This window comes from Leptodactylus fuscus, chromosome 8, assembly GCF_031893055.1.
Source record: "Leptodactylus fuscus isolate aLepFus1 chromosome 8, aLepFus1.hap2, whole genome shotgun sequence".
Classification (NCBI taxonomy): Eukaryota; Metazoa; Chordata; class Amphibia; order Anura; family Leptodactylidae; genus Leptodactylus; species Leptodactylus fuscus.
The window spans coordinates 20,880,772-20,903,537 of NC_134272.1; the positions used below are offsets into that span (position 1 = coordinate 20,880,772).

The 22,766-nt window shown below is 42.8% G+C and overlaps 1 protein-coding gene across 1 annotated transcript; it reads right to left on the reverse strand.

Annotated features, from left to right (window-relative positions):
• Positions 1 to 11,869: 11,869 nt before the first annotated feature.
• Positions 11,870 to 16,073, reverse strand: LOC142217566 (perforin-1-like). The gene is made up of 4 exons (XM_075285857.1): positions 16,048 to 16,073; positions 14,829 to 15,383; positions 14,363 to 14,738; positions 11,870 to 12,684 (listed from the first exon to the last, which is right to left on the reverse strand). The coding sequence occupies exons 2-4, from the start codon at positions 15,368 to 15,370 to the stop codon at positions 11,980 to 11,982; spliced, it is 1,623 nt and encodes a 540-aa protein (XP_075141958.1). The 5' UTR covers positions 15,371 to 15,383; positions 16,048 to 16,073; the 3' UTR covers positions 11,870 to 11,979.
• Between the last annotated feature and the right edge of the window lie 6,693 nt (positions 16,074 to 22,766).

Below are 22,766 nucleotides of genomic sequence, written 5' to 3' on the forward strand. Positions count from 1 at the left end.
GTGCAGGATGAGGAAAAGAGAAAGTGAAAGGAGAACAAAGATCAAAAGTCGCTTCTCTGTTACTATGTGAAACCTGAGCGGAAACTGCAAACAAAGGAGAGGAAAATATTTATATATCAGACAAACTGCAGAGGTGTTGAGCTGCACATAGCGTGATACAGAGAAAAGATTTGTCAGTATTGTGAAATAGAAGTATTGCAGGATATTGTATGACTGGTGAAATCCACTGTAAGGATTGAAAATAATGGTTAAAAAATGCTTAAAATTTTTTTTGTTTTTTTAAATTACCCATATTTTTCGGACTATAAGACGCACTTTTTCCCCCCCCAAATTTGGGGGGAAAAGAAGGGTGCGTCTTATAGTATGAATGTGGCCGCAATACAGACCCGGCATCCGCTGTAATAGGAAGGTGGATGCCGGGGAGGGTTAGACGCCGGCACATGTAGCGGGGCCTGAGACATCACTACACTCCTGCCCTGCATGAAGCCAGCAGCACCAGGAGTGATGCTGCTATTCCGCTCCTCCATCCCTCCCGGCAATAGCAGCATCACTCCTGGTGCTGCTGGCTTCATGCAAGGCAGGAGTGTAGTGATGTCTCAGGCCCCGCTACATGTGCCAGCGTCTAACCCTCCCCGGCATCCACCTATTACAATGAATGCCAGGTCTGTATTGGCGGCCCCTTCCCCCCCACCCAAAGTGTAAACTACCCCCCCCCCCTTCCCCGGGCCCCATACCTGTAAAGTTGCAGGCCGGCTCCTGCGTGGCGATATCGCAGGAGCCGACCTGTTCGGGTGACAGCCAGGAGCCTAATGAAGGCTCCCAGGCCTGTCATTGCTATATTACCATTGTGGCTAGTCTATGACCAGCCGTAATAGTAATATACAGAATGTCCCATAGACGGCAATACAGTTTACAGTCCTTTCCCTAGAATACAATGTGGCCTTGCAGCTGTTGCAAAACTACAACTCCCATATATTAAATATTTTTACCATTTTTTGCTTCAAAATGTTTTTTCCCTATTTTCCTCCTCTAAAACCTAGATGTGTCTTATAGTCCAGTGCGTCTTATAGTCCGAAAAATACGGTAATATCCCATACAGAAAGTGCTGTAATGGAAATAGGATCTGACTACAATCCCCTAGAACAAAAAAAAAAAAAAAAAAAGATAAAGTGATCAAAAGGCTGAATTTACTTTTATAATTGTCCGGCCAGATTAGAGCTCCACAGAGGGACATACAGTGGCGTGCAAAAGTTTGGACACCCCTGGACAACATGACTGTTATTGTGAACAGTTAAGCAAGTTGAAATGTTCTATAAAAGGCATAAAGTTGTAGATTAAACTCACTTTGTCTATGATTTTAAACAATATCAGTCTATTATTATATTTGAGTACAATTTTTGGAGTGAAAAAGGGAAACGAGTTCCTTACAAAAGTTTGGGAACCCTTGTAGATTTGTGTGCTCATATAACTTTGACCAAGGTCTCGGACCTTCATTAGCCGGTTAGGGTTATGGCTTGTTCACGGTCATGGTTAGGGAAGGCCAAGTGATGCAAATTTTATAGCTTTATAAATCCCCAGTCGCCTCTTTGTGCCAAAATACAGCAGCCATGGGTTCTTCTAAGCAGATGCCTAGCACTCTGAAGATGAGAATGATGGAGGCCACAAAGTAGGAGAAGGCCATAAGAAGATATCAAGCGTTCTCAAGTTGTCCTTTCCTCAGTTCGAAATGTAATTAAGAATTGGCAGTTACAGAAACAGCAGAGGTCAAGATAATGTCTGGAAGACCAACAAAATATTCAGAGACAACTACTCGTAGGATTGCCTGGGTGGCAAATCAGAACACCAGTTTGACTGCAGAAGACTTTCAAGAAGATTTAGCAAACTCTGGAGTTGTGGTACATTGTTCTACCGTACAGAGATACCTGCACGAATATGGCCTTCATGGAAGAGTCATCAGAAGAAAACCTCTCCTGTGTCCTCACCATAAAATTCAGCATCAGAAGTTTGAAAAAGAACATCGAAACAAGCCTGAATCATTTTGAAAACAAGTCCCATGGACTGATGAGGTTTAATAGAAATCTTTGGCCACAATGATCAAAGGGCACAGAATTTCAGGAAAAGAACATGTCTCCAACCATTAAAGGGAGTCTATCATTGGCTATAGCGATTTTTAACTAAGCATATATTTGCATAGTCTTTATAAAGGTTATTCTAGACATACCATTTATTCATTAATCCTCCCAGCTATCTTTGAATTAGCCCATTTTTATTATTATGATAATTAGGCACCACAGAGCATCGGAAGTCTCTGTGATATTCTCTGAGCACTGATGATGACGACTCATCAGTCTCCATGCTCTCACCTCCCCCTGTTTACACATACAACACAAGCAGTGCTCCGAGAGCATCACAGAGACTTCCGGTGCTCAGTGGTGGCTAATTAGCTTATCAATAAAAAGGGGCTGAGTCAAAGATGGCTGGGAGGATTAATGAATAAATGGTATGTCTAGAATAACCTTTCAAAAGGCTATGCAAATATGTGCTTAGTTAAAAATCACTATTTTTACTATTTCACTGCACTTTTAGCTTTCTAATACATTGTATGGAATATTAAATGATGCCATGAGGATGTACAGCCGCTCCTGCTGGGAAGGAGGGAAGGAAAAAATTTAAATTTAAATATTTATTGCATTGGGAAGAAGTTAATAGGAGCAGAATCTAGAGAGGCCGGACTAAAGGCTAGGCTATAAAAAGAAGGCCTACGTGACAGGGCTGCTAGGAGATAGGAGAAGGGATGGGAAGGCGTTAGTTTGGCCATTAGATTAAGAGTTGAAGAGAAGGGGGAGGGAGTATTTATGGAAAGAGTGAGTCAGGAGAGAGTATCCCAAGGACACACAGACCCCACCCGTCCTGTTTATGGTTCAGTTTGGGATTGGTGAGTGGTTGTTTGTCACAGTATCTTGGCAGAGGGATCCTGGAAGCTGGTGGGGTATGGAAATGGTTGTGGTGGGGAGGGTCCCAGGGTAGCGGCTGAACTCCCCAGGCCATTTGGTAAGTTCTGGATGAGTTTGTCTTTTTGGTCAACTGGAAGGGATTACGAGCACCAAGGAGCTTTAAGACGCTGGTGCCCCCAAGCTAGTGGGAAGAGTCTGGGGATAATATTCCTGGTGCTAAGGGAAGATATATATTTGACTTTGACAGGTTGTGGGATTTGAGGACCTCCTTTGTCGGTTGTTATTTATGGTTATGCTTTGGCTAATTTAATCCATCCTGGTCTTGTGTCTTTATTTAATAAAGAAGCGACTTGGCAATGCCCTTGTTATGAAATATCATACCTAAAGACAACGTGAGGTCAGCGCCGCACCTCCCATGAGGCGACCGCTTCAGGCGGCGCTATGCCAGGGCCCCAGGGAGGGCGGCATTTTTGCTTACCTAAGCCAGTCCACCGAGCGGTGGATTGGGGAGGCCACTGGAACAGCGCTGCTCCAGCAGCCTCCCCTCACGCTCAGGCAGAGAGCAGGTCCTCTCCGTGCCTGCTCTCTGCCTGCGAACACCGCTAAGCCCCGCCCCTTCACTTAGCCCCGCCCCCTCCTCCGGGGGGGAGGGGGGCGGCTTTCTGTCATTCGCCTCGGGCGGCGAAAGGGGCAGGTTCACCCCTGCGTGAGGTCATTGGTGGAAATTGAACTTAGGAAAAAGTCTTCCATGCAGGACTTTTCTCTCTGTCGATTTTTGTTGGTTTTTGGAATGGAGTCTCCAGCACAGATGTGAACCTAGCCTTAGCAACACTATGGTGTAGTACCCCCACCCCCCCACTGTAACAATGCCTATGCAGTGACCGCCCCCTGGTGGCAGAATTTTATCTTTATGGCTGCTGGGTTTTTTTTCCCCTTGGATTTCATTGTAGAAAATTTCCTTCTCAGCAAATCAGTCCCTGCGAGTGTTCCTTGTACATGGTTTCAATCTCCGCCATCTCATGACACAGGCTGATATCCAGTGATATTATATATGGATGAGCTGCGATAAGTCACCTACAGTCATAGAGATTATAATGGTGTCAAATATTGTGACAATGACAATATAAAGACTGCTGGGTAATGGTGTGCAAAAAACCAAGAAAGATGTGACACTGATAAACACTGTCACCAAAAATAGCGAGAAGTAACCCAACCACACCTGATGGGCAAAACCATAGTCAGACGGGCAACATGTTTAGTGCTAATTTTGAGCAATTGTAGCATATTGTATGAGTATTGTAGTATATTGTATGAGTGATGAAATCTCTGGGAGGGATTGAATATAAAAGTGAAAAAAAGAAAAAGTTTCAATAAAATACATTCCCTCAAATTGTAGGACTTTTTGTCTGTGCAAAAAAAAACGGTTTCCAGGCGGAGAGGCCACTTGTGGACACCGACAGTTACCTTTAAAAACCTATTCACATGAATTAGTTTTAAAGCTGACCACCGGCAAGCCGTCCCCTGTTCAGTCTCCCCGGCACTTACGACGGAAATCCCGGGGCGGACAGCAGTGGTAGCGTGAACGCCGCTTAAGATAGAATCATAAGATCACGGTCACAAGGGGTTAAAAGGAATAAGTTACTGTTAATGTCTCAAGTTCATGTCTCACATAATACAGACAGGATACTGTGAAATATTGGCTCTAGCTTTTGTGGATTGGAAAGCAGAAATTCTAGAAGTGACCTTATAAACGTATACTATATATAGGTGCCAGGTAACCGCAATCACAGAACCTATAGCGTGTTTATCATTTACATGTCAGGTTATATAATGCATGTATTATGCATTTTGAGGTATAATAACTTGCCCTAGAGAGACCAGTCCACAGAGCGGCTGTGAAACCTACTAACCTTCCTACCTCTCCGGTGCTGTAAGGCTGGGTTCACATAGTTTTTTGGTCAGAAATTTGGTTAGGAATCCGCCTCAAAATCAGCCTCCAAAAAAAGCCTCACACGGGGTTTTTTGGTTCGGAATTTGAGGCAGAGGCCGCCTCAGTTTCTGGACCAAAAAATGGGTAGTTGCGACTGGATCCGCTCCAGATTAGGCCCATATGAATGGGCCTAGTCGAGAGGGAGGTGTCTTCAGGCGGATGTCGCGAGGCGAATCTGCCTGATGAATGAGCATGTTGATTCTTTTTTCCGGGATCCTCAACAAACCGATCCTGGAAAAAAGAACTGACCGGCTCCCATTGATTTTATTGGGAGACTTTTTTTGGTCAGGATTTTGAGGCAGATTCCGCCTCAAAATCCTGATCAAAATACCCTGTGTGAACATAGCCATAGAGTTCTATTGGGCGGCTTTTTTTAGAGGATGATTTTGAGGCAGATTCCTGACCAAAAAACTCTGTGTAAACTCAGCCGGAGGGTAAGTTCACACGTAGATTTTTGGACCGGAACCTGAGGCGAAGGCCATCTCAGGTTCCAGTCCAAAAGCCGGGTAGCCGCGACTGAAAGCCAGTGCAAAGCACCGGCATCCTGCCGCGCACTCCGCTCTGGATTAGGCCCAATGAATGGGACTAGTCCGGAGGAGAGAGTGTCTTCAGGCCAAATTGTGAGGCGACTTGCCCTGAAGAATGAGCACCTGCTTCTTTTTTTCCGGGAGCCGGAAGAAACGGCTCCCGGAAAAAACTCCTGAGCAGCTCCCATTGATTTCAATGGGACCGTCTTTTTGGTCAGGATTTTGAGGTGGATATGGCCTAAAAATCCTGACCAAAAAACTACGTGTGAATTAGGGTCCATTCACACAGAGTTTTTGGCAAGGAAAAAATCTGCTTCAGGAATTAGGAAATGTTTTTTTCCTCCAGCATAGTGTATGGACCTTGAAAAAAACGCTAGCGGTTTTTCCACGTTGTGTTTGCTAATTCCACATGGATTTTCCACCTCCCATTGACTGTGTTGGTTTTTGCAGGCAGAATCTGCCTGATGGAAGTTTTTTTTCCACTAGCAGAAAAAATCCACTAGCAGAAAAAAAAAACCTAGCAGAACCCATAGAACTCTAAAGGGAGGCTTTTTTTTCCACGTGGATTCTGACATGGATTCAGCGCCAAAATGCACGCCAAAAAATTCCGTGTGAATGGACCGTAAGAGTGAGGCTTTGGTTCACATCTGCACACGGGTTTCCGTTCGGTTTGAGGGGTCCGCTAGGAGACCCGCCCAAATGGAAATCTAGTCCGCATAAAAAAAGTGGATACCTTAGGAAACCCGTGGACCCCACATGCTTTCTGTTTGGTTTCTGCCCGAAAAAGGCAAAAAATGTTGAGCGGTGAACAGAATGTCCATATGGAGACCAGGCGCAAATGTGGACCAAGCCTAAGACAGTAGTTGGGGCAAATCAAAACCCCCTAACACTGCTATCTAGCACTGACCTATGGTATGACCACCGATATCCCAATCTCATGATTTACTTTGGTTCCTTTTGTCTTGTTGCTATTTGTGTTGAGAAAAAGCTGTTTGACGTAAAGTTTCACCTTCGCTGACATGTCTGATGTCATCAATGGAGACAGGGGTGCATCTTTTATGAGACGATGGCCTCAGGTGGCTCCTCATGGAATAAACTGGGGGGAACATTCTTTTTCCAAGCTGCTACTTGTATTATTGCAGCCGATACATTTTACTCACCCATCCATGCTCCTGTCCCGTGTGGTCTCTGTTGCCACCTCCAGGCGGCGCTGCACGTATATCATAACACTGAAGGATGCCAGGACATTACATCCAGCGTCCTACCATTTTTAGCGTCAACTACAGCGCACCCTGGAGGCAGCTGCGGAGCAGACAATTCAAAAAGCACGCCGCCGCCTGACGTATACTTGGCGGGACCTTATAAACATAGCTCATATATTGTTGGGGGCCAAAAGAAGTGGTCATGGAGTCAGAGCAGGGGTTAGAGTGAAGCTGTGTTTTGCCCACTGGTGTGAGGACCCTGTCTCATGGCTATTGTTGACTTTCTAGAGATCTACCTATTGGGAAGCCTTTACATTAATGGACAAGTATGCAAGATATTTCTCCCTGAGAGAAAACGCTGTTTTCTTGAGGAGAGACAGATTTCATTAATCAGGTATAGATCTTGGTCTGGAGATATTCCTGGGAACAATATGTGTAGATAAGACCACAAGCAGCCATGTACTATCTACTCATCTGTAGCTTAGCAGCGAAACAACTAAATAGTCATCTGTAATCTAGTAATGTCTGAACAAGTCATGTACATTGTGTGTAAAGCAGGTCGGATGTCTTATACTCAGAAGTGGCTGAGTCGTGACCTGGTTAACGTAACCACCAAAGTATGTCTCAACTTCTAGCTTTACAACACTCAGGAAGCATCACAATAAGCAGCATTAGATCCTGTGAGTGTTTCCCACACCAGAGAGATTCACAGGTTTGAACATTTGTCTACAGAACCTTTATAAAACGAATACCTTGGTGAAGAAAATGAAATATTACTGAGATATAGGACACAAATGTGATGAAATGGATGAAGAAAACCTAAAATTGTCTTTATTAGCTCTGTTAGCAAGAACATACAGTCCTATGAAAAAGTTTGGGCACCCCTATTAATCTTAATCATTTTTAGTTCTAAATATTTTGGTGTTTGCAGCAGCCATTTCAGTTTGATATATCTAATAACCGATGGACACAGTAATATTTCAGGATTGAAAAGAGGTTTATTGTACTAACAGAAAATGTGCAATATGCATTAAACCAAAATTTGACCGGTGCAAAAGTATGGGCACCTCAACAGAAAAGTGACATTAATATTTAGTAGATCCTCCTTTTGCAAAGATAACAGCCTCTAGTCGCTTCCTGTAGCTTTTAATCAGTTCCTGGACCCTGGATGAAGGGATTCTGGACCATTCCTCTTTACAAAACAATTCAAGTTCAGTTAAGTTTGATGGTCGCCGAGCATGATGGTCGCCGAGCCCGCTTCAGATCATCCCACAGATGTTCAATGATATTCAGGTCTGGGGACTGGGATGGCCATTCCAGAACATTGTAATTGTTCCTCTGCATGAATGCCTGAGTCGATTTGGAGCGGTGTTTTGGATCATTGTCTTGCTGAAATATCCATCCCCGGCGTAACTTCAACTTCGTCACTGATTCTTGAACATTATTCTCAAGAATCTGCTGATACTGAGTGGAATCCATGCGACCCTCAACTTTAACAAGATTCCCGGTGCCGGCATTGGCCAAACAGCCCCAAAGCATGATGGAACCTCCACCAAATTTTACAGTGGGTAGCAAGTGTTTTTCTTGGAATGCTGTTTTTTTTGGACGCCATGCATAACGCCTTTTTGTATGACCAAACAACTCAATCTTTTTTCATCAGTCCACAGGACCTTCTTCCAAATGAAGCTGGCTTGTCCAAATGTGCTTTTGCATACCTCAGGCGACTCTGTTTGTGGTGTACGTGCAGAAACGGCTTCTTTCTCATCACTCTCCCATACAGCTTCTATTTGTGCAAGTGCGCTGTATTGTTGACCGATGCACAGTGACACCATTAGCAGTAAGATGATGCTGCAGCTCTTTGGAGGTGGTCTGTGGATTGTCCTTGACAGTTCTCACCATTCTTCTTCTCTGCCTTTCTGATATTTTTCTTGTCCTGCCACTTCTGGGCTTAACAAGAACTGTCCCTGTGGTCTTCCATTACCTTACTATGTTCCTCACAGTGGAAACTGACAGGTTAAATCTCTGAGACAACTTTTTGTATCTTTTCCCTGAACAACTATGTTGAACAATCTTTGTTTTCAGATCATTTGAGAGCGGACTGTCCATGCTCGGCGACCATCAAACTTAACTGAACTTGAATTGTTTTGTAAAGAGGAATGGTCCAGAATCCCTTCATCCAGGATCCAGAAACTGATTAAAAGCTACAGGAAGCGACTAGAGGATGTTATCTTTGCAAAAGGAGGATTTACTAAATATTAATGTCACTTTTCTGTTGAGGTGCCCATACTTTTGCACCGGTCAAATTTTGGTTTAATGCATATTGCACATTTTCTGTTAATACAATAAACCTCATTTCAATCCTGAAATATTACTGTGTCCATCAGTTATTAGATATATCAAACTGAAATGGCTGTTGCAAATACCAAAATATTTAGAACTAAAAATGATTAAGATTAATAGGGGTGCCCAAACTTTTTCATAGGACTGTATTTTAGTTACCAAAAGGGTTAATAGAATCTAAAGCTGCGCTCACTATACTGCTGGTACAGTCACTGTGTACATACATTACATTACTTATCCTGTACTGATCCTGAGTTACATCCTGTATTATACTCCAGAGCTGCGCTCACTATACTACTGGTACAGTCACTGTGTACATACATTACATTACTTATCCTGTACTGGTCCTGAGTTACATCCTGTATTATACTCCAGAGCTGCGCTCACTATACTGCTGGTACAGTCACTGTGTACATATATTACATTACTTATCCTGTACTGATCCTGAGTTACATTCCGTATTATACTCCAGAGCTGCGCTCACTATTCTGCTGGTGCAGTCACTGTGTACATACATTACATTACTTATCCTGTACTGATCCTGAGTTCCATCCTGTATTATACTCCAGAGCTGCACTCACTATTCTTCTGGTGCAGTCACTGTGTACATACATTACATTACTTATCCTGCACTGATCCTGAGTTACATCCTGTATTATACTCCAGAGCTGCACTCACTATTCTGCTGGTGCAGTCACTGTGTACATACATTACATTACTTATCCTGTACTGATCCCGAATTATATCCTGTATTATACTCCAGAGCTGCACTCACTATTCTGCTGGTACAGTCACTGTGTACATACATTACATTACTTATCCTGTACTGATCCTGAGTTATATCCTGTATTATACTTTTTTAAGGCTATTCCTACGTATTAGGGAGAAAAAAAATTCAATTTTAATGATTGAATCCCTTTAGATAAATTTAAGGTGTGTCTTATACCAATCTTGTTCACCCCAAGACAAATCTTGGACCCAATCAACCTGAACCCAAAATGAGACAAATCCTGAAAGCCCATCTCTAGTGTGAACCTTAAACTAAATTGTTGACATTTTAGATATCACTTTTGGTTATATTATGTTTTGAGACCCTTCTTTTACATGTCCCAGCTCCCAAAACCTTCCACCATTCAGGGCAAAATGTACATAAATGATAACACAAGTGATGATTATTAAATGTTATTTATTGTGTTTATATGAAAAAGCAGCATAAGCCAAAAAATACAAAACAAATATCAAAGAAAATGCAAAAACACCACAATCAGAAATGGTCCCTAAAGTCCTTGTCCTGCATGTGACAGTATATCTCTGAAGACTCTGGATTATGAAGACAACATTGTGATTCCCTCTTTATCCTGGTTCCCCTGATTGTGGTTTATTAGTTATAGGGTTATTCCCATCTAGACAAATCACTGGCAAAGTCGGATTTACTTCTCCCCGTGACTTCCATAATGTCAGAGACTGTTGTGGCAGCCGAGCAGTTCTGCTTTATGTTCTTCTCGTAATGTATATAGATGAGAGTTACAGAAACAATGTAAGGCATCACTTCGGCTGTTGCTGGAAGTCCCGTCCTAGTGGCCAATATTTAGGAGCAGTAATTCCTATCCAGGCAACTGTTTGCCAATATGGGTAAAATCCTTTAATATATGGGGAAAGTATTTCGATTATTTGTGGCGTGATTCATGTATTCTACCAGTCAACCAGGTCTGTAGACACCTTGTACCAATAAGTGCTCACATCTAAGCCTTTGCCAGGCTCTATTCACCAGTTGTATGAGATGTGTCTGTGGTATTAGGAGGCTCTGGCCTACTAAGAATTTTGGTGCATTTGTGTGCACCAGAATGGGAATCTACGCCAAATTTCTTTTTATAGCTCATGTCAGTTTTATGCCAGGAGTTATAGTTAATATTTTGGGCCTGCCCCAGCCCACTTTGGTCTCTACCAACTTGCATAAAAAAGGGTTGAAAAAAAGGAACGTGGCAAAAAAAAAAAATGGACAGTGCACCAACTATATTCCACAACTATCCCTATGTATACCATTTTTCTAGCATAGAGTGATTAATAAATTCCCCACACTGTGTCCAAGTTTTTAATAAGAGGGATCAGAGATCCAGAAACCTAGAATTATATATTGGCAATACAGTACTGTGAAGCACTGAGAAGATCAATACGTCTGTATGCAGGCAAAAGAAGAGACAGATTGTAAGCTTTTACTTCACTTATAATGCCAAACAGATTCTGATTCACTTATATTAGCAAGCAATAAAGCGGTTTTATTATGGATTTATAAATCATATATTTATCGGGGCTTTATTTCCTATCAGCATATCTCCCTAATATAATATTCTGTGAAGGAAAATACCATGTGGTAAGTTTAAAGAGTACCTCCACCTACTCCAACTCACTCAATAGGTGTGACTGCCACTAATTCTGGCACAGTTGGAATTTTTTCTCTAGCCCCCACCTTTCCTGAGCAATCAATGCTGTTAGGTTTAGCACAGTTATACTCTTCTCTTTCAGGTGGGCGAACCTAGGATGCAACACAAAGTCAGTGACCGCCCACCTGATAGCAGAGAGTACAACTGTGCTAAGATTAACAGCAATGATTACTCAGGAATGGTGGGGGCTAGAAACAAAATTCCACCTGTACCAGAATTAACAGAGTGGTACCTACAAAAGGATACATGGAGCTGGAGTTGGTCAAAGGTCTTCTAAAAACCTAATGTTTGATGGAAAAGTGTTGTAACGTACTACTAAGTATAGTCCCTGGCATTTTATCTGATCAAAAACATCTGCCATTGAAAATGAATAGGGGCACGTAGCATGTAGGGTACAGCTACCTATACTTCAGGGCCAAAACATTTATGGGTAGGTTGGACTTCACGAACTATAAGTTGGACTTGTGTCTTTATCCAACCTTATCTACTATATTACTTATAACAAGGAGAATGTCAGTATCTTAACTAAACACTTGGGGGCACTGGGATATAATCTTGGCAAAACAGACCCTGGAGGTGATCGGCGCATCTAACATTTACAGAGTATGTAATGCTACCTCGGTCCAAGTAACAGGTCTTTAAATTGTCACCTGTAGTCAAAACTTCATCACATTTCCCCAGAAGATCATCAGGAGTTATTTTGTCCTCATCCCAAACCTCTATTGTAAGTTTTTTAATGTCACTGATCTGAACAACTCCTAAGTCATATATGGCATTCCATGTTGGGTTGTCATTATTTCTAATTGTTGGGGTTGTTATAGGAGAATTGTCAAATCTAAATTTCACATAAGCATCTGTCTTTGAAGTCTTGTCACCTCTTAGACCAGTGGCATATTTGATGGTCACGTGAAGCTTGGCAGCTCCTTGATGTGTTGGGCAGCAGTTAGAATCTGTGTACCTAGAAGCTGGACATGAGCAGGAGCAGTCGCTGACATGGCGGCCATGGCATGGGCACTTCTGTATTAAAGCCATTTCGTTGATGTAATCACTTATGGCCAGCCTGAGATTCTCTTTCTTAGGGCCTCTAGTTCTCACCAGATTATGGATGGAATCTAAGGAATAGGAGACCAGTCCAGGGTTCGTCTTCAGGCTTTCTATCCATCTCTTAAAGATGTCGTCCGTGACTGTTTTCTTCGAGAGAAGATCAAATGTTGCATTTCCTCCTGTCACCTGTAAGTGTTGATGTTATATATTTAGATATACATTACGGGTTTCGTAGAAGACATAATAAAATTTTGGCACATGCTTTGCAAAATGTGGGTGGGGAGGGGATCAAGATGGGCATAGGAGGTCAGAGAATTGGCATAATTTATAGTTGTTGTTTTTGGCAATCCTTGGCTAGTGTAGGATTCAATTTGGTATCCAAGACCTCCTGAAATGCTCCAAATTTATTAATGGGGTTGTACCAAGTTTTGAAGTTGGCCCCTATTGATAGGATAAGGGATAACTTCTTGATCGATGGGAGTCCGATCCCACTGAGGGATCCCCCCGTCCTGATAAAACAGCCAGCCGATCACGTGCCCTGCAACTCCATTCAGTTTCTATGACCGGAGCTTTTGCACTTATCTTCTGCGCTCTCATAGAGAATGAATGGAGTGGCATGACACATTCTCGCTCTACCCCTCCATCAGGACAAGGGAACTATATCTCCATTCCCGGGATTGGTGGGGATCCCAGTGGTTCATCTTTAAGGAGTTGTACTAAATTTTAAAGTAATGTCTTATTGATCACATGGACGATAACTTCAAAAGTTGCTACAACTCTTAATAATTCTAGGGCATCTCATGCTAGTGGAGAGGGGTTAAAGCAGGGGTGCTCACACTTTTTCAGCGTGTGAGCTACTTTATTAGCTGACCAAGGCGAAAGCTCTACTAGGGCGGGGCCGAGGCGGGCTTGTGGGCAGGGCGGGTGTATCTGTGGGCGGGGCCGGGCATGTGGACGGGGCCAGGTGGATCGAGAGAGCAGGAGACAGCGGTGTTCTCTGGCAGCCCAGGGATCCCCGCTGTCTACTTCTTCACAGCGCAGGCTGAGAGTTACCTCTGGACACTGGTAGGCTGGGGCTGCGGCAGCCCTGCCTGCCAGTGTCCGGAGATGACTCTCAGCCTGCACTGTGAACAAGCAGACACTGGGGATCCCTGCATCCCGCGATCGACCCATACGTCCTTTGCGATCTACCAGTAGATCGCGATCGATGTATTGGGCACCCCTGGGTTAAAAGATAGCTCCCATCTCAGCTTTCTTGTGATACAAGACCCATTTTTCTAGGTGCTATACACGCAAAGATACAGCTAGTTGATGTGGCCTTCGACCCCTTTGGTAATTGCTTCAGCGCTGTGTATTTCCAATACAAATGTGGATGGACTTTATAGAAAGAGCTCAGTTAGAGGTTTGTAAGGAGAATATTACAGCCTGTTTTATAATAAGAAGGAAATCAGATAGGATAATAAATTCTAGATGAGAAAAACATCAACAACGTAGTCTGATAGTGTAATAAATACTCAAAGGGATACTCCAATGTGTAGGAAACCGGATCACAATTGGTTGAATTATACAAGTTGAATACAACGCGTTTCGAAGCTGAAACAGCGTCTTCATAAAGCCAATTATATAACAACTAGAAAAAGATTTTGTTATCATAAGATGTGACAATTGGTCCTAGAGATATCTACTCTAGTTGTATTGATAAAGAAAAGTAAATTCTATGGTTATTTGGCGACGTCCATCTTTGTTGGTGTATCCCAGCCGTATTTCTGCTAAAGTCAGACATAAAGGTTTATGGCCTAGTGTGACAGTTCTTATATCATGTGTTTTATACCATGAACTATGTCCATAAAACTCAACAACTCACCTCCCATTCACGCTCATTGAAAGTCTGATGAAAATCGCCACCAAATCGAGCTTTTCTTGATTTGTATTTGCAGTCTTCAAATTTGGAATTAATGCTGGCTGAACTGCCAATTTTGGATATCCCAATCTCGGCTTCCACGGATAGACAGTCTTTCACCTCATCCATCTTCAAACCTTTCATGGTGACTTCACATGTTCTTACTGCAGTGACCTCTTGGGTTTGGCCTCCGACCTTCACACGTGTGATATAGTGTGTGCCAAATGTATCTATCAGACGTCTGTATTCAGCCTTACTGTTGCTATCATAGGAATCTGGAAGTTTTGCTATATATTGTATAAAATGAGGTGTAAATGAGGCATTCGATCCCAGGCCAAAACTGAAAGAACAAAAATAATGTAGAAGATTATATGTTATTCACGTAATTCATAGCTAGTAGCCCCCCACCCCACAAGGATCTGGGTAATACCTGTAAAAGGAACATTGTAACTTGTGGCTCACAAAGTTGTAATTGTCAGTGGCGCTTTTGCTATCGGCGAACTTGGCCATTTTACTGTGAGAACCTCCCACAGCTACGCTTCCGTGCACCATATAAGCTTTCACCTTGAGACCAACTTTCCAGTCATTTGTTACTTGAGAAGCTGCTTCATTGGCGATTGACACTTTGGACTGTGACACCGAGCTTTGTATATTTCTGGCACATGAAGACTCTGGTCTCCAGTCCACCAGCGCCTTGGGTAGTTTCTGCAGGATGTTATTGCTGTGAGGGTTGTCACACACTGTACATCTGTCTTCAACTTCCTGTAGATCAAACAGAAAAGCTCCGGTGGTCCTCATAGTGACAATATCGAAGCCTTCTCCTAGCAAAGAATGGCCTGGAACAAATTTAGCATCTTTGCATTCTTGCAATGTACCGGGCCTACAACCATATTTAAGAATGGGCGAGCTCATAGAAGGTCCCTGATGGTGAAGAAGGAGGAGCAAGAACAAAGGACAAAATTTGTGGCCCATTACTGAAAATGTCCTAGAAAGAAAATGAGCCAACAGTGTTATCAAAGATATAACAAGAACATATACAAATACATAACAAAGATAATCCCAAATTATCTATGGTGGTCCATATATGAAACATTTAGGGTTAAGATGTTTGATCTTGGACTCTTCTCAAGGGACAGCATTACTGAAGAGTCTATGGACGGGTTTTACTAAATTATTAGATGTCAATTTAAGTTTGAAGTATTGAACAGTATATAAGGTAGTTAAGGTGTAGATTTCTTGAGTGGCTCCGAGGAGTTTTGTTACTTTTTTCTGGATCAACATTACCCTTTCTGTAACATAAATGGTCTATAGAAGAAAGAAATGAAGATATAAGAAGTTTCACTCCCCAAGAGGGTAAGTAAAGGAAATAGGACCTGGTGTGAAATACATTTCCAAAGGCACCATATAGCTGTATGGGCTCTGTTCTCTTGTGTGTATTAAGCCTTGATTCCCAGAAGTTAGTCGCTTTAGAATACTTGGCAAATTGGACAAACTTTGGGCTGAATATAAGAGATGAGATGTCACCAGTAGACAGTATTTGTACTATAGCCTACTAGGCAGATAGAACATTACAAGGCTTTCCTAAGGACTACCAACAAAGAGGTCCATACTCTACAACAAGAAGTTCAGGAGAACTGAGGACAACTTACCTTGATGTTTCTGGTCTAAAGTTGACTTCTACTCGGTAGACACAATGAAAGATGAGATTAATTCCCCCTCTTTCTCTATATATATAGGAGGACCATGGATAAAGCTCTTTCCATAAATGGTCTTCTCTTAATTCTCATAACACCCTTTATTGTGGTCAGGAAGTTCACATTTACAGAAAACAACAACATTTAACCATTCCTTAGTCATCTCCTCCCTAGTTGTGAGATTCAATGTTCTTGGTTTAAGTGTTAAGATTCCGATGAATTGTCAGATATTCACTATTTTAGGTGAAACAAGCAACAAATAAAGGATTTCACTGAAATGGTTATAGTGTAAAAACCAAGCTTAGATCAAGATAGCCTTCACAACCATGGCATTGATAACATGATATCAACTAATAAACTCACTATGGGTTGATTCAAGTCCTAACCAAGTGCTTGAGTGTTCTAATGAACCTGGAACTGAAATACCACCCAGAGAGTGAGGGGTCGAATCAGTGGAGAAAATAAACAGTTAAAACGGTGGCAATGTATGGTAAGAAAAAGGAAGGAGATAAAAGGCAAAAAAATATGGATGAGGTCGCTAGGAACATGCTGACCTGGTGAAGGTGCACTCTCTGGAGTATGAGAGTTTGGGTATGGAGAGGGCCTCTCTTCTTTGGAAGACCCATACCTGGGACCTAACTCCAGAGACAGTGCTGCTGCTGACCTGCAGGTAGCAGGTGGTCCGTGGACCAGTGGGAGACAGACAGGTGGTCTGTTCCAAGAGGTACCAAGTTTAAGTGTGAGTCAGATTGCTGAGGAGAAACCCCAGTAAAACTTCTTGACCTCAGAAGGGAGTCAGGGTACAAGAAGTGAGGTTTTGCCCTTTGTGGGGCTGTTTTGTTGTTTTCTTTTGGGTTTCCATTACCTGCTGTTCTGTTTTTTTGGCACCCAGTGCCACCAACACCTCTGTTGAGTCCTGGAAACTGCTACCTTTGATGTTAAACTACCCGCAAGTGTCACATATGTATGTGTATGTGCTATATGTATGTGTTACATTGTTACTAATGTATTGTTTCTATTGGTTTAGTCGGCGGTGGATCAATCATTGTGCCTGGGTATTAGTGTTGTTAGAGTGGTATGATATAGTATAGTGAGTGCACATCATCAGTATTTGTACATGTGTGAGGTGTGAATGGTGACTGAGATTCTACTAAGCTGAGAAGTGTTTGGTGAGAATCAGGCTAGACCAGGCAACGTACTATTGAGGGTTATAGGTTAGGCTGGGTTCATACCTGTATCAGAGTTCATCATCGGGCTCATTCACACAACTCCTAAAAATGGCCATTTTAACAGCACATTGAGTTTAATGTGTATATTCACATTTTTTGATGGCCTGTTTTTCACAACCATTAAAAATCTGACATGCACTATGTTTGTCCATGAAAATGAACAGAGACAGTGCCATGTGAATAGACCCATTGTCATTGATGGGTATATGGCCATTATTCAGTGGCCTGTGAATAAGGCCTATCCTTACACTTACACGGACAGACACAGAGGCTTTTTACATTAGGTCCATGAAAAACGGCACTGCCATGTGCAGAAACTCATAGTGCCCTTCTAAAATTGCCATACGAAAATGCAGAATACTTTTTTGTCCTACTCTTTCAGTTAAAAAGAACAGACACCTAACAGACCCCATTATAGTCAATGTTGTCCGTTGGGTTCCATTGGGTTCTGCTATTCTAGAGATCTGCTTGTTCTTCATTCTAGTCCTCCAGTGAACCAGAACAACAGACACCCTTGCACTATTGTGAACTAGAGATAAGCAAACCGATTCGTACCAAGCTAGGTTCGGCCCAAATATTCCAAATTGTTATTTTATTTTATTTTTTTTAATAAAACCGAACAAATAGAAATCGATCTTCAGGTGAAATAAAATGACTGCCGCATTATACCTATTATACAATAGGTGGAGGCCCACGGGAGGTTACAAACATAAAAAATATTCCTCCTCACCTTCCATTACTTGTTTTGGGCCTCCTCACAATGTCTGTCACTCTCCTGGTGATATCTGGTTCTCTCCTGTGACGTCATGACCTGGGATCACCTCTGAGGCCTGTGATGGTGCCACCAGCGGTCACATGGGCACAAGAGAGCAGCAGATGTCACCGAGGAGGCAGGACAGAGCATTGGAAGTTGTGAGGAGACTCACAAGAGGTAAGAAAAGGTGAATATGAATGTTTTATTTTTTTTTACAATGTTTTTATTTATTTACACCGCTGGGCCTCCACCTATTGTACTCTGGGGTCTGAAGAGAGAAGAGAGTATAATACTGTCACTTTCACATTAATAGAACTTTGGCTGTGTTTGCCTTAGAGAGCTAGAAATTGAATAACTAGGATCCTAGGAGTCCTAAGGGCTAGTTCACACGGGCATAGAGGGGGCGGATTATGGCGTTTAATCTACGTCATAATCCACCCCCTCACAATGGTGGTCTATGGAGGCAACATGCCTCTCACAGAAAAAACAAGTGGGCTGCCCTTTCTGCAGGCGGATTCCGCGGTGACCGCCTCGTGGCAGCAACCTCCAAAGTCGGCCCATTCATTTGAGCCTACTCTGCAGGGGGAAGCCACAACTGTTGGAAGCCGCGACAGTCGTGGCAGGCGGGTTTTGGCCGAGCCGCGTCACTCTCGGTGCCACAATCTGCCATTACGCCCCCCGTGAGAACTAGCCCTAAGAGTGTGCATGTCTTGTCGGCCATTTTTCTGTGGCCGCAACACAACTGAAGGCAGGAGGACGCGTGCGGCTGCAGAAGAAGACGGATGTCACTGGAGAGGCTTTCTTAAGGCTATTCTTATGTGTTAGTAGCAAAATATGGGATTGTAATGATAGAATCCCTTTAATCTTGCCATAAACAGTCTACAAAGAAATATAACTTTATTTGCAAAATGCTCACTTTGAATAAACTAACAGAGGAAGGAAGTGGGTGGAGCCTGACAGGAGGGGGGAGGAGACTGTAATGGCAGAGCTGTGAGGAGGACTAGGGGTACAGAGAAGGAAGAATCCTCTGTCTGACCTTGGAGCAGATTCTGAGACTGTTTCATCATATCTGAGGGAAAGAGAAAAAACTCCATTTCACTTGAAGCAGAGAGAGAGGAAGAAGAGTAAGTCAGGCTACAGCGTCATCTGAGTTACAGTGAGAGAGCAGCCACCATTTTACCTCAGGTAACCCCACAGACACAACCTCCTCCATTTTGTTTTTGAGACACTTCCTGTTAAGCCCCAGAGATCTCCCCTCAGGGGTGATAAGACTGAGCGGCTCTGACCAGAGCTAATATAACACTGAGAGAAGTCACTGCTGGACATCTGTATTGTCCTATGTGTGAGGAGAACGTCCAGAGCAAAGCTTTACTATCACAGGTTATATCACATGAAGGAAGACATTGCAGCTGGTTACTCCTATAAGACTGAACACGGCTCCTGAGAGGACATTGCTTCCCCTCTCTCCCAAACTCAGGTTTGTTCTATAAATCCCCCCTGGCCAGTGATGGGGCCTGTGACAAGTGTAAGGTTGTTTATCTTGTGCTGCCATTCTGAGTTAGCGAATGTCACAGTGTGAATGGCCGCCTGTGTGTGAGTAGAAGCCTCTAAACACTGAATTTAACAAATCCTTCTTCCATACCTAGTCTCCTATAGTGTAACATTGCCGCTATATACTCTAGACATATCCACCTCAAAATCAGCTACAAATTGCATCGTACGAACATATCCTATCTTAGAAACCATACAAATAAATGGAGACAAGCTGCAATACCAAATACAGCCTTGGCACTGAGGTAAATAAGCAGTGAATAGCACACAGCCCTGACTCAAACACTGCAGTTCCTTCTGTCAGTTGATCGGTGGAGGTTTTGGGTGTCGGACCCCTGACTGATCTGATATTGATGACCTATGCTAAGGACAGGTAAAAAGTATCATAGCCCTGGAATATCTCTTTAAAGGGGCTCTATCAGCAAAATCATGCTGATAGAGCCCCACATATGCGTGAATAGCCTTTAAAAAGGCTATTCAGGCACCGTAAATGTTATATTAAACTACCCCCCGTTTTAAAATAAAACCCTAAAAAAGAATGTGATCTACTTACCGAACGTGCACACTGGGCGGGCATTCAGGGTGTGTCTTATCTTCATCCACGCCTCTTCTTCCTCCGATGTCCTCGGGTCCCGTCCTCCTCCGGCGCTCGCAAACGGACATTGATAAAAAAAAAAATGACCTGGGCGCATGCGCAGTAGCACGCGGCTCTACTACGGCTACTGCGCATGCGCCCAGGTAATTTTTTTAATCAAAGTCTGTTCGCGGGCGCCGAAGGAGGACAGGACCGGAGGAAGAAGAGGCGTGGATGAAGATGAAGACACACCCTGAATGCCCGCCCATCGTGCACGTTCGGTAAGTAGATCACATTATTTTTTAGGGTTTTATTTTAAAACGGGGGTAGTTTAATATAACATTTACGGTGCCTGAATAGCCTTTTTAAAGGCTATTCACGCATATGTGGGGCTCTATCAGCATGATTTTGCTGATAGAGCCCCTTTAAAGAGGATCTTTCATGTCCTCGGGCACATGCAGTTTTATATACCACTAGAAGGCCCATGGTGTACTGAATTCAGCGCACCGTCGACTCTTTAGTGGTATATAAAACTGCTGCTGCCCGAGGACATGAAAGGTCCTCTTTAAATAGAACCATTCATCACCTCCACCAAAGCTAGCTTTGCATCCTTCGATAGACGTGCCTCCACCCATTCTGGCACAGTTGGACTTTTTCTCTAACCCCAACCTTTCCTGAGCAATCAATGTTTTTAGCTTCAGCATAATTATGATTTATACTGTCAGGTGGGTGGTACCTATCTGTCTGTATATATGCTAGCACTGATGCCCATACGTAAAACATAACATTTATTAGTATACCTTTAAAAATGATCCCTTACCACAGTATATAAATTCCTGTTTAAGAAACATAAAGTAGTCAAGAAAATAACACTCACAGAGGAGTGAATTCAATTCTCACCCATGTTGCAGTATTACAACCGTCAGTCAAAGATATAAAATGAAACGGTCTTACCAGGTCAGTATAGCAGGCAGGAGAAATAACAGGATCGAGGGTACAGCGGGAATGTTCTCCCTACATTAAAGTCTAGAATATACCCTCAAGACCCCAAAGACTCCTGCCCTGACAAGGGCAGTCCACATCTGCCCCTGTACAGCCCTGGTCTAATGAAAATTCCCTAGTCCCTACGCGTTTCTTGGCACCGTCTTGCGCCAGTCATCAGGGGAGCTTAACAGTGCTTAGAAGTCTCCAAGTACTACCATGCCTGCCCACAGTGGTGAGACTAGTTTAACTACACAGAGCCAACTAACATGACTACCATTGATGACTATGATAGCCATGATAAGCTATCATAGTCATCAATGGTAGTCATGTTAGTTGGCTCTGTGTAGTTAAACTAGTCTCACCACTGTGGGCAGGCATGGTAGTACTTGGACACTTCTAAGCACTGTTAAGGTCCCCTGATGACTGGCGCAAGACGGTGCCAAGAAACGCGTAGGGACTAGGGAATTTTCATTAGACCAGGGCTGTACAGGGGCAGATGTGGACTGCCCTTGTCAGGGCAGGAGTCTTTGGGGTCTTGAGGGTATATTCTAGACTTTAATGTAGGGAGAACATTCCCGCTGTACCCTCGATCCTGTTATTTCTCCTGCCTGCTATACTGACCTGGTCAGACTGTTTCATTTTATATCTTTGACTGACGGTTGTAATACTGCAACATGGGTGAGAATTGAATTCACTCCTCTGTGAGTGTTATTTTCTTGACTACTTTATGTTTCTTAAACAGGAATTTATATACTGTGGTAAGGGATCATTTTTAAAGGTATACTAATAAATGTTATGTTTTAAGTATGGGCATCAGTGCTAGCATATATATCTAAATATTGTCTGCTGCCAGATAGTGTGCCTGTGAAACATAGTATTGGCACCCTATAGCTCCCTCTTGCTGTATGATTTTTATTTACCTATCTGTCTGCCCCAGCCTAGGACCGCCCACCTGAAAGCAGAGTTGAAACTAACATAAATGATTTCTCGGAATGGAAGTGTGCCAGAGTCAGTGAATGGTGCCTATTGAATTATGCAAAGAATTGAGTGGATGGAAGTGGTGAAAGGTCCCCTATAATGAGTAGTGAGGACTATCTCTATGCCCACCACAGAAGAATATTAGAGATATGAGTGGTATACTGTAATGGAATCATGTCCTTTAATATGGAACCCGCACATTCCACATGGTATCGTCTTCATATGAGACACCTCAGTACTTTGCATTACCATCTATACTGTTACTCTGCCGTATCCTCATGTCCAGTAGTTACTGATGGATTTTTATGCGCAGTTTTGTTCTTTACACTTTGTACTTTCTTAAACTAAATTGTTGACATTTTAGATATCACTTTTTGTTATATTATCTGTTTTAAGACCCTTCTTTTATAAGTCCCAGGTCACAAAATCTTTCACCATTCAGGACAAAGTGTACAAAATGATGATTAAATGTCTTTATTGCGTGTTTATGGAGAAAGCAGCATAAAATACCAAAAAAGCCAAAAATATAAAACAAATATCAAAGAAAAAGCAAAAACACCAAAAACAGAAATGCTTCCTAAAGTCCAAGTCCTGGACTTTGGAC

Excerpts from the sequence above, each read along its gene's own strand:
- LOC142217566 (XM_075285857.1), bottom strand. The coding sequence starts at position 15,370 with ATGGGCCACAAATTTTGTCCTTTGTTCTTGCTCCTCCTTCTTCACCAT. Across the intron at positions 14,739-14,828 it reads TTACAATGTTCCTTTTACAG|TTTTGGCCTGGGATCGAATG; the intron begins GTATTACCCAGA and ends TTGTTCTTTCAG. Across the intron at positions 12,685-14,362 it reads TCAATGAGCGTGAATGGGAG|GTGACAGGAGGAAATGCAAC; the intron begins GTGAGTTGTTGA and ends CAACACTTACAG.